At 39.6% G+C, this 14,517-nt stretch overlaps 3 protein-coding genes and 1 long non-coding RNA gene across 5 annotated transcripts in view; 2 read left to right on the plus strand and 2 right to left on the minus strand.

Annotated features, from left to right (window-relative positions):
* Positions 1 to 23: 23 nt before the first annotated feature.
* wol (Dolichyl-phosphate beta-glucosyltransferase wollknaeuel) lies at positions 24 to 2,107 on the plus strand. Its single transcript, XM_031975937.2, has 6 exons — positions 24 to 170; positions 306 to 668; positions 828 to 1,002; positions 1,067 to 1,263; positions 1,344 to 1,452; positions 1,528 to 2,107. The coding sequence occupies exons 2-6, from the start codon at positions 606 to 608 to the stop codon at positions 1,968 to 1,970; spliced, it is 987 nt and encodes a 328-aa protein (XP_031831797.1). The 5' UTR covers positions 24 to 170; positions 306 to 605; the 3' UTR covers positions 1,971 to 2,107.
* LOC143174593 (uncharacterized) lies at positions 1,555 to 2,643 on the minus strand. The gene is made up of 2 exons (XR_012998757.1): positions 2,401 to 2,643; positions 1,555 to 1,956 (listed from the first exon to the last, which is right to left on the minus strand). It is a non-coding gene; the product is annotated as an uncharacterized LOC143174593 (long non-coding RNA).
* An 85-nt stretch (positions 2,644 to 2,728) lies between these two features.
* On the plus strand, positions 2,729 to 5,075 carry Alg-2 (Apoptosis-linked gene-2). 2 transcript variants are annotated; one of them, XM_031975952.2, is made up of 4 exons: positions 2,729 to 3,003; positions 3,446 to 3,552; positions 3,756 to 4,063; positions 4,156 to 5,075. In XM_031975952.2, the coding sequence occupies exons 1-4, from the start codon at positions 2,948 to 2,950 to the stop codon at positions 4,255 to 4,257; spliced, it is 573 nt and encodes a 190-aa protein (XP_031831812.1). In that variant the 5' UTR covers positions 2,729 to 2,947; the 3' UTR covers positions 4,258 to 5,075. The 2 variants fall into 2 exon arrangements, with proteins under 2 accessions (XP_031831812.1, XP_031831822.1); XM_031975962.2 differs by having other exon boundaries at positions 2,732 to 3,003; positions 3,795 to 4,063.
* A 1,148-nt stretch (positions 5,076 to 6,223) lies between these two features.
* Slip1 (SLo interacting protein 1) overlaps positions 6,224 to 14,517 on the minus strand; it is a 128,335-nt gene continuing 120,041 nt past the window's right edge. Inside the window, exons 2-7 of the mRNA XM_031977019.2 lie at positions 12,276 to 12,623; positions 11,573 to 11,743; positions 9,625 to 9,723; positions 9,500 to 9,535; positions 7,420 to 8,859; positions 6,224 to 6,946 (exon numbers count right to left, since the gene is read on the minus strand). Of these exons, the coding sequence (XP_031832879.2) occupies positions 6,605 to 6,946; positions 7,420 to 8,859; positions 9,500 to 9,535; positions 9,625 to 9,723; positions 11,573 to 11,743; positions 12,276 to 12,623 (2,436 nt within the window). The 3' untranslated portion in view covers positions 6,224 to 6,604. The remainder of the gene's footprint in view (positions 6,947 to 7,419; positions 8,860 to 9,499; positions 9,536 to 9,624; positions 9,724 to 11,572; positions 11,744 to 12,275; positions 12,624 to 14,517) is intronic.

A 14,517-nucleotide genomic window follows, 5' to 3' on the forward strand; every position in this document is an offset into this window, starting at 1 on the left:
TGTTTTTCGAATCAAGAGATCATTCTGTAAATGCAAAAGACGGTGGATAAACTAAATCTACAAATGCAGAGGATTGACTGCCATCTTTATGAGTACTTATGGTCATCTAGCGCTGTCACCTGCGAGATAACGTTTACACTAATTTTCAAATCGTATAGACGTCCTGTTCGGTAATATTTTTTTATGCGGGTTATGAACTTAGAATTGTTAATATAAAATATCGTCTCAGGAAAATGTAACAGAAAATACAACTTGGTTTCAATAAATGTTTAATTACAAATTGTTTGTTTAATTTTCTTTCATAGGTTCACGTTTCGACAGCGATGAAGTAGGATAGCTTCTACAATTACACGATTGAATCAAAGTGTAATACTCAATTGATATATAAACGTAAAAAGCATATTATTCGCTATAAGCTTGCTGACAGTTCTTTAAAGCGGTCTTATACCGAGAAGATAACTGTTTACATTTGCATATCACCTACCGCGAACACGTATAAATGAACCGACACACAAGGAGATATGAGTAGCGGCGCAAGAAAGGAAATGTTAAAAGTGCAATATAAAGTGTATTTTAATAATATTTAAAACTTTATTAACAGTAGAATGTTATCCCTGGAATATTTACTTCTTTCCGCTTTCATATTTGGAGTGATATGTTTAAGTTTGGTACGTCTGAAGGTTATATTATTGTCTGTAAATATATCATTTGAATTTATAGAAACGTGGCACTTTTAAATAGTTCATACATAATGTTTCAGCAGATAATTTTGTATAGTTATGACAATATTTTAAAAATAATAATTGATCGAACATTATTTATTTCAGTTTTCTATAATATTATACATAATAACGGAACCATATCCCAAAATATGGCGAGATGAGAAAGAGAAGAAATTTTTTAATCCTAAGACAAAAACAACTGAACCGTTCCCATCATTATTTGACAATTGGAGTGTACATTTGAGTGTCATAGTACCCGCATACAATGAACAGAAAAGATGTAAATATGATTGTTTCAATTATAATGTTATAGAGATTTAATGTAATGTTACTTTTCTTCATAGTGCCATTGATGTTGGACGAATGTTTGGAATATTTAGAGGAACGTTTGAAACATGGATATACTTATGAAATAATTATAATTAGTGATGGAAGCACTGATAAGACTGTGGAAATTGCTCACACATATGCATTAAAATATGATAGCATTAGAGTATTAGATCTTGTTCAAAATAGAGGAAAAGGTGGTGCAGTAAGACTTGTTAGTAATATTATATGAATTTTGTAGACTTTGTATCTAAGTACTATTATCTGTTTTTCATTCATAAATTTTCTTTTAAGGGTATCTTAAGTGCAAGGGGCAGTGCAATATTGTTTGCAGATGCTGATGGAGCAACTAAATTTAGAGACTTAGAAAAGTTAGATAATAGTTTAAGATCTGTTTTAGGATGTAAGTTATAATCTAAATTGTAATTACAAGTTAGCATTATATAAAATATTTTTAATATAAGATTGTCAATTTTAGTTGACTACATGAATAAACCAGATGAAGTCACTTCATCCAAAGCCATAATCTGTGGATCCAGAGCACATTTAGAAAAAGAAGAAATTGCCAAAAGAACTTTCTTCCGGTTATGTTTAATGCATGGCTTTCATTTTCTGGTATGGTTTTGGGGAGTAAGAGGTATTAGAGACACACAGTGTGGCTTCAAACTATTAACACGACATTCTGCTAGACTTATATTCCAAGCTCTACATGTTGAACGTTGGGCATTTGATGTAGAAATGTTGTATATTGCACAATACTTTAACATTCCTATTACCGAGGTTTCTGTAGATTGGACAGAAATAGAAGGTTCCAAGATTGTACCATTCTGGAGTTGGTTACAGATGGGTCAAGATTTATTTTTTATTTGGTACAAATATAGAATTGGAGCATGGAAAATAAAAAGACCTAAACAAACATAAGTTTACACAGAATTACAAAAAATGTATAAAATATAATTTTTTTGTAATATTTTAATTATACAAACTAAAAGTTTGATATCATTATTAACATATAAATAATATACTAATAAAACTAATAAAATGTATTTCCTTCCTAAGGAACTCGTATGTAGTTTTAATTGTGTTTAGTAATCAGATTAAAAGTATAGGGTCTGAAGTAGCCCCTTTTTTAAATTTCATATCAATACTGTTTAGGTTATACTAATTTACTTTCATAAAATATATTAGCCTCTACTTTGAGTATTAATTCTTTTCTATATATTAAATTGTATAATCTGTCAAAATTATTTTGATAATATCCTAAAATGTAATAAATTCCGTTATTCAAAATCAGGTTATTGTGTTTATTAGAGTGCGAAATATAGTTCTAGCACAGACTTAAGATACGTACAAGTGTTGCATGTTATAGGAATTTTTGTCTTTGTAAAATATTTATTATTACTTTTATAGAGAAAAGATAAACAGTTTGTTTATAACAATTGAAAACATATTATGCATTGACGACCTTAGCAACAGAAAATATAGTAATCGGTAAATACAATAAAATCAATAAAGAAGATTAAGAATTTTTCTACCGTATCGACAAGAATATGCTAGATTCTCTGCCGAGTCAGCGCTATCTAGGATAAAATGCTCAAACGTTAGCACAGATTTAATGTCTGCGCTTCTAGTGACTTCTTCGTCCACTGCCAAAATAAACTAGTTCTATACTATATATATGTGTACGTATAGTTAGGAATAAGAATTTAGTAACACGTCATATTTTGCGAAACAGTGACGAGTTTGTGACGTTGTTGCTAACTTGCAAATTTTTTCAAATTGTTTGATCATACAGTAATTCTAATCATTCAGTTGTGAAATAATATTGCTTCAACCAAACTAACGGTATAATAATCGTTATTGATCAAATATTTCGTGTAGTAAACGTTAATTGAAAAATGTCTTTCGTCTCCCCTATGCCCAGTCAACAATTTCTTTGGGATGTTTTTCAAAGGTAATTTAAAATTTATTTTATTTTTGTGTATTTACTCACATATAGACATGAGTGTACTGTACTAATTTTAGTATTTTTAACAAACTAATTACTATGACGTACTTAATTCTGTAGATTACAGTTAATTGCAAATTAATTCATCACGATTAGACTGTAGGCATTACGCAAATATAGATTTTTATGCATTATTTAATAAAAATGAAAATTATACACATATTTATTTCACCTATTAATAGTACAAAGAAGTTACAAGTAAAATTATTTTCGTTATATTTTGCATATTCATTCATTAATCATGTGTGATAATGTAAACTCTGATAATAAGTGTTGATATATTTATACTTTTTATCAACCAATTTACATATTATAAAAGCAGTTTCATTGAGACATTAAGAATTTTAAGAATGATAATATAATTATCTATTTTATTGATTGATTAAAGAGTCGATAAAGATAGATCTGGCGCAATTACTGCAGACGAATTACAGCAAGCTTTGTCTAATGGTACATGGACACCATTTAATCCAGAAACTGTTCGTTTAATGATTGGTAAATATTTGTTTCTTATACATTTGTAAATGACCATGTAAATTAATATAATCTTTGAAAACACATGCTAGTGTATTACGTAGTAATAAATTTAGCATTGTAGATTTAGTAAGTGCACAAGGAAACAAGTATGTAACTTTGAAATAAATTTGCATGGTCCTTTATTGTTGTTAATACATTTTTACTCAATTTTATTGGTGCAGGTATGTTTGACATTGACAAAAATGATCCTGCTTCTCCAGGTATGTTTGATAAAAATCAAACAGGAACAGTTAGTTTTGAGGAATTTGGAGCTTTATGGAAGTACGTAACAGATTGGCAGAATTGTTTTCGGTCATTTGATCGAGATAACAGTGGAAATATTGATAGAAATGAACTAAAAACAGCACTTACAAATTTTGGATACCGGTTGTCGGAACATATTATAGACACCCTCATACGTAAATATGATAGAGCTGGTCGTGGAACTATATATTTTGATGATTTCATTCAATGTTGTGTAGTTTTATATGTAAGTATGACATTATATAATACTATTTACGTATTCAGAAGTGTTTCCCATATGTAGAAAAATGTACATTTCTGGTTTATATCTTTTTTCAGACTTTAACCTCTGCCTTTAGACAATTGGACACAGATTTAGATGGTGTAATTACAATTCATTATGAACAATTTTTGGGCATGGTATTCAATCTTAAAATATAAGGCACTTCTCAATTCATTGCTTTCACTTCTGCCTGTGCTAAAGCTAAATTATTTATAGCATACAGATTACACAAATCTATTGATGCCAAACTTAAATTTAAGATTCATTTTGCTTGTATATTCACGTTTTACAATTACAAAACTGTAAGAATTTAATGAAATGTTGCAATGAATGATAATGTGTCCAAACATTAAGATATATTTTGAGAACATTCCCAGTGATTGTATACATGTAACTTAAGCTTGACAGCAATGAACGTGCAGTTATTTATGCCGGTTTATTGTTAAACACAGACAAAATTTTATATATGTTGCTTAATGATTTATCACACAGTTCACGAAGGAGAGAATATTGAATGTTGTTGAATGTAAGGGTAATCTGTTGTTGAATGTAAGCAAATCTGTTAAACAACAGTCTTTAAATACTAAATGAAGAATTCTTTGTACAATAATTCTAGTATATATTAAATCCAGTAAATCATATACTTCTTTTAATGTAACGAAAACATGTCAATTATAAGTGTGTTAAAGAACAACATTAATGTTATTTTAGTATTCTTCAACGATTTAATACATGTTACATTTCCATCCTACTATGGTTTCTTCGTTCTAAAAAATAATAGTAGATCATAAGCTCGAAGAAAGATTTAGAAATATCAAATTACTTTACTGTGCTTTCTTGTAGTATGATTGTAGGTACTACATTTATTTATACACAGAATCTATATTTCTGTACATTTTTACTATTCATTTATACTGTATTTGTATTGTACTTTATGTGTACCAAAAAATATATTCAAATCAACTTCTAACTTTAATTAGTGAATGTGTCTTGCTGGAGATTCTGAAGTTATTCTTAACAACCCCAGGACTATCTTCTACCCATAGAAGATATCAGAAATCTTGATGAGATTCCTAGTCCAACAAGTCTCAGACCTGAGATCTTAAGACTCCTATGAGCTCCTGGACACCTCCTCCAAACCCGTAGATTCAAAGGAGATTGAGGACATTTTGTCCTCATGAAGTATCCATAAAGTTCATAGATTTAATTTTAAAAATTTTCGGCGATACACACTTACCTGTTCGTCACGCAGCGACAAAGTTACTTTTCGTCATACCAACGCTGACAAGTTACAGTTCATACTGCAAATAGATGTAGAGCTTCTGAATCCACAGGTGGATTTATTTTTTTAGGTTCGTAGATTGAAATGTATTACTCGTGCACTGAACAGCTGCATCAACGTCTGTTACATTGGGGGGAACTAGCCGATATATTGCATGAATATATAACGGCCGTTATAAAATACCGATTCTATGAATCGACGGGGTCTTAATTAAAATTCGAAGTCGTGTGCAGAGAACGAGGCGGGAGTGAGGATTAATAATAAAATACCGAATCAAAGTTTTATCAATGAATTCAAACGGATCATTAGAGAACTGTCCAACGAATCAGAAGTCGAACGTTAGTAACAATTGAATATTTATTTTACAACAACTAGCAGGCAAAAGTCTTAAGTAATAGGTGAATATGTTTGAGGTATTAGGAATCCAACGATGACGATGAAGTAACGGTAGAAATACTTTTCTAGACAAGTATGATCACCTGTTTTCCTTAATGAATTTTAGATTTGCGGTATTCAGAACGATTCTAATGTTATTGATCAGTATCACGAGAAGCTACGAATTAAGCGGAGAACGCAGAAAAGATCCCGAAGTGCTGGAAGAAAACTGTCACTTGAATCTTACTCAGTACCGCGGAATTTCCTACTAGACATCTAAACTTATTACTTTTCCCGTATACATGAAAAACCTTCAACAACCTTGAAGAATCAACTCGTCGTCGATATAACTCTAGGGACAATTGCGTGCAACGATTAAAACGTGATATCTTACGTAATTAGCGTCTGGGATCGTCCGTAGGAAGTGAAACGAGAAGCCGTGATATCCCGATCTATTTACACAGAGATTATACATCGTTACATTTATTGTACATATCTACAGAGGCGTACTCTCGTTCTATTCATCGTTCACAGAAAAGGATTCGGCTCGTGTAAAATAATCTACATACATTCATATGTATACATGTCATTATATAATAACTATTTACAATCGTTCGGGATAGGTTGCAATTATTTTCCAACGATCTCGTTCAGCTTCATCCTCGAAGCAATGCCGAGCACAAGACCCGGAAGAGAAAGTTCATACGGTCCAGATAGCTGAAGAAACAACTTCGACGAATGTTGACGAACAACTGACAATCGTCAAGATCTTTTTGGACTCTGACGAGATTGTTCCACGAAGGAGGAAACGCGTCTTGGATTTTGATCGGATCTTCCGGTGTCTTCGCTCAGACCGTAGTTACCGAGAGCAAACCCATCAGCTTCCCTCCAGCACCCGGCCCACCGGCTCCGCCCACTCTGTTCCCGTGGACCAGCATTTCTTGCACGGTCGTGAAGTCATCTAAGGTATTCTTCTTTCGGGCCATCTTCTTGTGACTCAGCTCCAGAATGTTCAAGGACTTCTTCGTTTTCTCGTCTCCGTGCTCGCAATTCAGCAGCTCGTTGGTCTGCTGTAACTGTAGCTGTTGTTGTTGCTGCTGCTGCAACATCAGCTCTTGCTGCCTTTGCTTGCGCTCGCGGGCACGCTCCAACTGCCTCTTGCGTTCCTCCTTGGTCCAGTACCTTCCCACCTGTAACCAGAAAAACGGATTATCTAGACAGCGAATATTAAACTAACCAAATTCACTAGAATTTCCTTAATTTTCGAAATTTACCGAAATTCTGTAATTCATACCTTTCCGCTAACGATAGAATCTATTTTTCCCAAAGCTTTCCCATATGTAAAAGTGAGAAATAGAATAAAAATAAAATAAAATGAGAAAAGAAGAGTTCTAGAGATACCTATAAAACCATTTAGCTACCATCGTTTTGGGCTGTAATGTCCCCTAATTTCTCTGTTGGCATTTGACGTACCCTAAACATCGGGAATACCTTCCAAGCGACGATGTCGCATTGAGAATCACTGCTCTATCGTATATCAAGCTGTAATACGAACGCAAGCTGAAACCGACTTCGCGGCGGTCCGCGAAGAACAATCGGAGCCAAAAGCACGTGTGCCGCGGTCGAGCAAGCGGTTACGCGAAGAGGAACTCGAGACCGTTACCTTTATCTCGGACATGGTGTCGTCTTCCGTACTGTGTCCGGCTCGTTCCTCGGATATCTTGATCGCGCGGTTCCTCAGGATCCGATTCCTGACGGGCCTTCTCGCGATGTATCTGGTCCCGTCAGCCCGTCTCTTCACCTTCCACTCCATCTGCACGTCATTCGTGCCCTTATCCTCTGGCGGGACCCAGCTGGTCGAGGTGCAGACTTGTTGGCTACCGACGAACTGATACCGCGTGAGATTCGGTGCCTGGAAGTTCCCGTGCGACTTTGACTTCTTCGCGGTCGCGGTATTCTCCTTCTGGCCAACGGCAGCGGTCAAGTGTCGCCGGTTCAACGCCTGCTTGAACAGCTGTTGCTGGAGGAGCATCGTCTGCTGGAGGTTCGCCATGTTTGTGTACATGGTGTCTGCAGGCAGCGCCGCGGCAGTGGGATCCCCGCGGTCTCTGTAATGATGAGACGAGCTGGATCCTCTTCTGTTCTGCTGGGTCTTGATAGCAGTTTGTTTGTTGGTAGACGCGGGGCAGGTGCAGCCGAGTCTTTGCTGCTGCTGCTGCTGCTGCTGCTGCTGTTGTTGTTGTTGTTGTTGTTGTTGTTGTTGTTGTTGTTGTTGTTGTTGTTGTTGTTGTTGTTGTTGCTGCTGCTGTTGCTGCTGCTGCTGTTGCTGTTGCAAGATTGTCGGTGTCTTCGGCGGGCACAGGACCAGCGTGCTTCTATGATGGTCCCTCTCGGCTTGGTGAAGTTCCAGTGTCAGGGGGTTGCTGTTGCAAGACTCCCCGGTGTTGTACGCGCTGGAGCTGTCCTTCTCCTCTCCGGAGCTGTTGCTCTTCGAGGAGGAGTGCCACCTGGTCTGGTTCCCTTGGTTCTGTTGAGTGGTCGTTGTGGCGGTGGTCGTCGACGTGGTCGCTGTGCCGTGGTTCGCCTGCGTCCAATGCTGATGTTCGTAAGGGGACGAGTAGATCGGCTCGCTGTCCGATTCCGGTATGGTCTCGTAGATGTGTTCCGTCTCGCTCCAGACGTGGCTCGCGTACGCCTCGGTTAGCTTCACAGGAGTGGACTGTTGTCCCCGCACACATAACCCTTCGATCTTCTTCGTGCAATCTTTCAGGGTGTCCTGCATCCATTGCTTGCGCTCCTCCGGCAAGTGCGCCGGCGAGGACGCATTCCTGCTAGATTTCTGCGAGGTTTGGGACGAACACGTCGACGACGACGTCGTCGTGGAGAACACGTTCAGCGGCAGAGGTTGTTGCTGTTGCTGCTGCTGTTGTTGCTGCTGTTGGGCCGTGTGGGAGGGTATCGGTGGCGGCGCCTTCAGCGTCGACGTGTTTTCCTCCGTCTCCTTGGTTCGCTCGTCGGTCTGTTGCTGCTGCTGCCGGATCAGCTGCTCGATCAAGCTATTCTGGTACGAGGGTAGGTGGTCCGGGGACAGCGGCGGCGACTCCTGAACACAGAGCTCACGGGTAATCCCGTTGTCGGGGGACGACTGACTTCGGGATTGAGAATCAAAGTTTCGGAATAGGGAAACGATCTTGATAAGGGTGAAGGATTCGAGCGATTCCTGGAGGGTCCGCGATAGAGATGAAGGATTGAAGTTCCCCGGGAAGAAAGGATACCGAAGTGTTTTAATTTGTTTGGGGAAGTTCCTCGGTTTCCGTGTTTCGAGTATACCGCGGTTCATCGAAAATCGTTTCCCTCCCTGCCCCTCAGTTTCATAATTTCTGATCAGTTTATATAAATTCTTATATAAACAGGATTTTGTTTATACTCTTCGATATTACATAGTTGATTTTGATTCGTGAAAAACGATTGCTATAGTAGAAGAAAGGTCAATTTCGAAAAGTAATCAGCATTTTCTTATAATTGTAATATGCAATCGTCGAGTGGCCTATATTTTATTCTTCCCACGCGTTGTATTGTACAAACAAACGTTAATGCCGTTGCGTAAAATGAAGCATTTACTTTCACACGATCGCTTTTCTACTGGAAACCCGACTGCTCGCACATTTTTGTTACACACTGTACGTTTAACCTTTTACTCCACAGGGATAACAGATCGAAGTTTCGAGAGAGGAGTGACTCACCTGGCGGTATGTGCGCCTGTCGTCGTACTCGTCGTCCTGAAAACGGTTTGTGGTGTATTTAGTTTGAACTGCGGCGAGATAATCTCACCTTAACGGCTAGTCGGATGCTCGTATGAAAAGCTCACCTGGTAGAGACACCGGCTGACAAGGATGGTCACCGCATTCTTCGTTTCAGCGAATAGGTTCTCGGTCTGCTCTTTGTTGGCTACGTCTTTCCCGTTTACCTGAAACGAACAGAACGATGATCCGGATTTTCAATCGGCCGCATTAAAATTTCGTCCGAGTATTTCCCAGAAATCTTAAATGACCAGTTTAAAGCATATTTGTTATGAAGAGAATGTTCCATGCCATATTAACATCTCTAAATTCATTTCATATTAACCCTTTGTGGACGAATGCCGACATTTTAGCGAGATTAAATGCTCATCTTTGGAATACTAAGTTGCAAACGAATGACTTAATTACTTGAATAACAAGAGATCAATGTATAGTTTCCTTTTTTCTATTTTTTAAGCATTCGATGTATAATTCACCTTCATATGTGGCAAAGGGTTAAACCTCCAATGTCCAAGATCTAAATGAACTTGAAATTCGTTCATTGAGATTCTGGAAATTAGTGGTTCAAAAGTAGACAATTAGGATATATATTCGTGTAACTCAATCGAAATCGACGTAAATGTTTGCCGAACGATGTTTATAAAATGCAACATGCGTCAAGTTAACGCGTTCCGTAAACCTAGTGTTAATATTATTCTCGCTCACGTATAGATAACCGTTACAACGAAGATACTTCGAAACAAGAAATCCGTAATTGTTCATTGATCATTAGAAATTTACTAGTCCTAGCATTGAATAAACCGAAAATCAGGTTCCACGTTCATTGCACACATTCCACGCGATAAAGATCATAATTCCAGCAGCAGCCCGCAAATTCGGTGCTTGATAAAATGAAATTTGGCGCCAATATCGCTCGACCCGTGCATCTGTTCGCAGTGGACCGGGTCGTTCGGTAGGACGACCCACCCGGAAGGAGTTCACGGGTGCGAAAGACGGATCAAGGGGAAGAAATCCTGGTCGTCGCTCGTTCTTCCATCCGATTTCCCTTAAGTCGACCACTTTGTCCGTAATTACAATCCGCCTAACGAGATTAGAAGGGTAGCAGGTCGGAAGGAAATCGCGTGCAGGAAACGCGAGCCGGTCGGCGGATGCCACTAACGTTTGCTACCCGTCGTCGCGGTAATCGAATCAGCCCGGTAGTTCGATTCGTCGACGTCGATGACGGTGCTGCTACTTCCGAATTTCTTACGCTCTAAATGATAATCCGAGGGATGGGCGGTTGCCAGAGGAGGAAACGGGTTGCACGCGTGAGAGGATCCGCTAGGGAATGAAACGGTTCCGGAAAGAACTGCTTCAAACTGTTACTTTTCGATTCTGCATCGATTCCCTGTTCCATAACTGTTATTTTCGACAGCGATTTAGTTTTACAACTGTTACTATTCGATTTTCTATCAGTTCTGTGTCTCGTAACTGTTTTTTTTTTCTTTCAATTCCATATCGGTTATGATTCGATTTTAAATTGTAATAATTGATGCAGAAACGAAAATAACGCTGTTCCTTGAGAGTAAAACTATCGTGAGTTGCTCTCGAAAACATTTCTTACTTGACTATAACTACGCGAGAGCATTGTTCAACTCATCATCACTATTAATACGATATTCGTCTGTGAAAAATCTTTTAGACTTCAACTAGCAGTAGCTTCATTCTCAAATAGATGTCGAGTCTAAATGACATCGGTTTTAAAGAACCGACAGCAAAAACGGAACCGGTAAATGACTCACAACCAATACACCTAGAATAGTTATATCGATAGTTACGAATATTTTTCAGTTCTCTTACTGTTTTCGAAAGCCAAACCAACGTCATAATTGTTTTCAATCCCTGGGATCCAACCGAGCACGCAGAAAAGATTAGTGGCGTTTCGGGTGGCGAGTTTCATTCCGCGTTGTTCCGCACACAGAGCTTCTCATATCTCTGGCCGGGGCCCGGGACCACAGTAATAATTCACAAGCTCACCCTCAGGATTTGGTCGCCTTCCCGCAGCCGGCCGTCGCGCGCCGCGAGACTTTCAGGAACTATTTCCGAGATATAAACTTCCGTGTCTGCGTCCTCGCTGCCGGACCCGGAGCTGTAGCAGACCGTGAGCCCCAGTTTCTCCGCGCTGCCCGTTTTCCGTAGCGTCACTTCCTGCAACCACGGGTTACCGTTGTTTTCGTAAATAATGTAGCTACCGTGGATGCCACAGACGAAGACACTCGAACGGTTATGTATGGGTTCGGTTAGAATGTCTGACAGGCTGTTTGATCTGTGGCACTTGGCGAATGATTCTTGCGGAGCAAACACCAATTCGAGAGCCAGAATTGCTCTATCGTCTTCGAGTTCTAGGAAACATGAATTTTCGTGATAAAACATGATCTTCGGAAGTATTCGATAGAAAAATGAGGTTACTTTTAGACAAAATGCTGGAATGTTTAATCTGTACTTGAACATGTTAGAATCCTTTTGTTAGCTGCCACGTGATACTTCATTTATATTCGGAACTATGGGTTTTCATCAAAATTCCCAAGAATTGAAGATGATAGAGCAATTCCGTTGCCAAAGTATTTAGGATAGGTCTACGAATATTAGCCAATGAATATGATTAAAGAAAAGATCTTAATTCGTTGAACGGGCGTGTAATTGATCAATATAACCTTGTAAAGAGAAGCTTGTTTGATACCTCGAAGTCGATGTCGTGTGCAAGGAAATCCTCGAAGCTGTCGTTCGTCTGTTCGTCGACGCCGATAGGCTCCGGAAGCAGTTCCTCTTCTTCTAGGAGGCCGGCCCAGTCGGTTTGCACTGCGGTCGACACCAAAATCGGCGACGCTGGGATCCCTTGCTCCCTTTTGCTAGGCTCGCTGGTCTTCTCCTCGGTCTCGTTTTTCTCCGTTTGCTGTTCCTTCCAGGCTCGCTGTCCTTGCACTCCAGGCTGCCGTCGCAGGACCTCCACGATGATCGGTTCCTGCGCCGACTGAAAGCAACGCACCGCATCCTCGTGACTGGAATTCGATACGTCTTGCCCGTTCACCTGCAACAGGCAACACGAAATCAATCGATCGATCGGGCAAATCGACCGCAAGCAGTCGCGTTCAATTTTATCGCGTGAAAAAGGTAATATTTCTTGCTCGAAACGTGAAACCTTTATTTTAACAGTTAGCGTTCCTTGAACTCGTTTTACAACAGCGAGTCAGACTCGCGATGAAAGTTTCGGATTTCATTCAACGGATATGAATGTCGTTCATTTTTTCACAGCTGAAACGCACTAGCTTTTTTCTGTTATTCGACGTTATTCGGGGTAAACATAGGTTCACGGTGAAAGCGGTATACCTTTCTCTTCTATCGAGTTATTAATGATGGAATAACTCCGGTGAATGCGAAAGGAACCAGGAGGCAAGGGTTAATAAAATACCGTGTAAACGATCGAACCCGATTCTTCTTTACGGATAGTAAATATTAAATTTGTTCCTCGTAATTCCTATCTTCAATTAATGCTGGGAGTAAATGTTGACAACAGAGGTTAATCATCTCTGGTGAAAATGTGAATATTCAGGTGATCCTCAAAACCAACCGTAAACTTTACATTTGATTCGAAACGTATGTGTGTGCCTATCTCTAGCAAACTTCGTCTATCGTGCAACTCTATCCCCTGATTCGTTAGCAGCCAGTTAATTAGAGCAGTCGGCTCTATTCTCTGTTCTTTTCACGGTCTCCCCAGCTCTACATGGGAAATACTTTGCGTACGTAATAGTTTGCGGAAGCGTTACACTGTTTGTTGACAAGATAAGGCACCCGCGATCTCCCTCTGTCTCGGCAAATCCCTCGAAGGCCTTTCTCCTCGAATGTTAACGCAGGAGCGAGCGAGAGGCCGGACAGAAGGGCAGAGCAAACACGCGGGGGATGAAGCGGAAGCGGCGCGCAAGGTCGACGGAAATGTCCGCCCGGTGGTAATGATAAAAGATCGTAGAAATAGCTACCGGCAGAGGCGGAATGCAAATGGCTGTCACAGCTGCACAAGTGTCCATCGTGCTGATGCATTAATGATCAGAGTTAGGCTACCATCGTGTCTCCAAGTTCAAGTTTATTCAACTCGTAACAGTAATTTTTTAACATAACTTGGTTGATTATAAATATTTGTTGATAATAATATAAGAATATAATATGATTGTTGAAATATCGATATTTAAATAGTTGAAACATTGGAATATGATATTTTGTAGACAAAATTATGATTACTTCGTTAGCATTTGCCTATTTATCAAGGAATGTTATTTCGATCAATGCTCGTCAGTTTTTATGCGTTTCCAGCGTCATATAGAATCAATTCTAGCATCATATCCAGCATGTATCATTTTACACTAACAATTATTCATGTTAGGAGGATCCGAATTTTCAAACCAGACGGTTGAAGATGTCATGAAATATTTCGCGAACGGTTGAGAACGGACAACAAGAACATTCAAAATGTAATTACATCCTCCGATTCAGAGGTTTCCATTCCCTGAAGCGGTGGTGATTAAAATGGAGGTTACGTCGAGGACACGGGTCGGAATAGACCCAGGCGTTGCAGCCAGCGCGGCTCCATCAGAAGCGTCCCGGGATCGGAGGTTTAATAGACGGGGTCAATTGGCGAGAGCGCAAAGAGAAACGTCGAGAGGAGCAGGTCCTCGAGTGACATTTAAATGCGAGACGGGCGCGCCGCCGCGGCCTGGGCTCTCTTTCACGATTGTAGGACGAATTTCGCTGCGCGGTCCATTAACGGAATTACAGATGATATTCATCGCGTCCTTCTTTCCGCGATTCGAGACGAGCCCTCGTTACGCTATTTACAGTTTTAAACGGCGACTGTTTTACACGGAACCTGCCTGCCAGAGAGCCTCTCCTCTCTCTTTCTCCTTCTGCTTACCGTTCCTCTGCGTCGCCGA

Source organism: Nomia melanderi, chromosome 6 (assembly GCF_051020985.1).
Source record: "Nomia melanderi isolate GNS246 chromosome 6, iyNomMela1, whole genome shotgun sequence".
NCBI classification, from domain to species: domain Eukaryota; kingdom Metazoa; phylum Arthropoda; class Insecta; order Hymenoptera; family Halictidae; genus Nomia; species Nomia melanderi.

What these genes read in the sequence shown, in the direction of transcription:
- wol (XM_031975937.2), top strand. Translation starts at nt 606, where the DNA reads ATGTTATCCCTGGAATATTTACTTCTTTCCGCTTTCATATTTGGAGTG. An exon ending in GAGTGATATGTTTAAGTTTG is followed by an intron (nt 669 to 827) that starts GTACGTCTGAAG and finishes TATTTATTTCAG; the next exon opens with TTTTCTATAATATTATACAT. An exon ending in TTTAAGATCTGTTTTAGGAT is followed by an intron (nt 1,453 to 1,527) that starts GTAAGTTATAAT and finishes TGTCAATTTTAG; the next exon opens with TTGACTACATGAATAAACCA.
- Alg-2 (XM_031975952.2), top strand. Translation starts at nt 2,948, where the DNA reads ATGTCTTTCGTCTCCCCTATGCCCAGTCAACAATTTCTTTGGGATGTT. An exon ending in AACTGTTCGTTTAATGATTG is followed by an intron (nt 3,553 to 3,755) that starts GTAAATATTTGT and finishes TTATTGGTGCAG; the next exon opens with GTATGTTTGACATTGACAAA. An exon ending in AATGTTGTGTAGTTTTATAT is followed by an intron (nt 4,064 to 4,155) that starts GTAAGTATGACA and finishes ATCTTTTTTCAG; the next exon opens with ACTTTAACCTCTGCCTTTAG.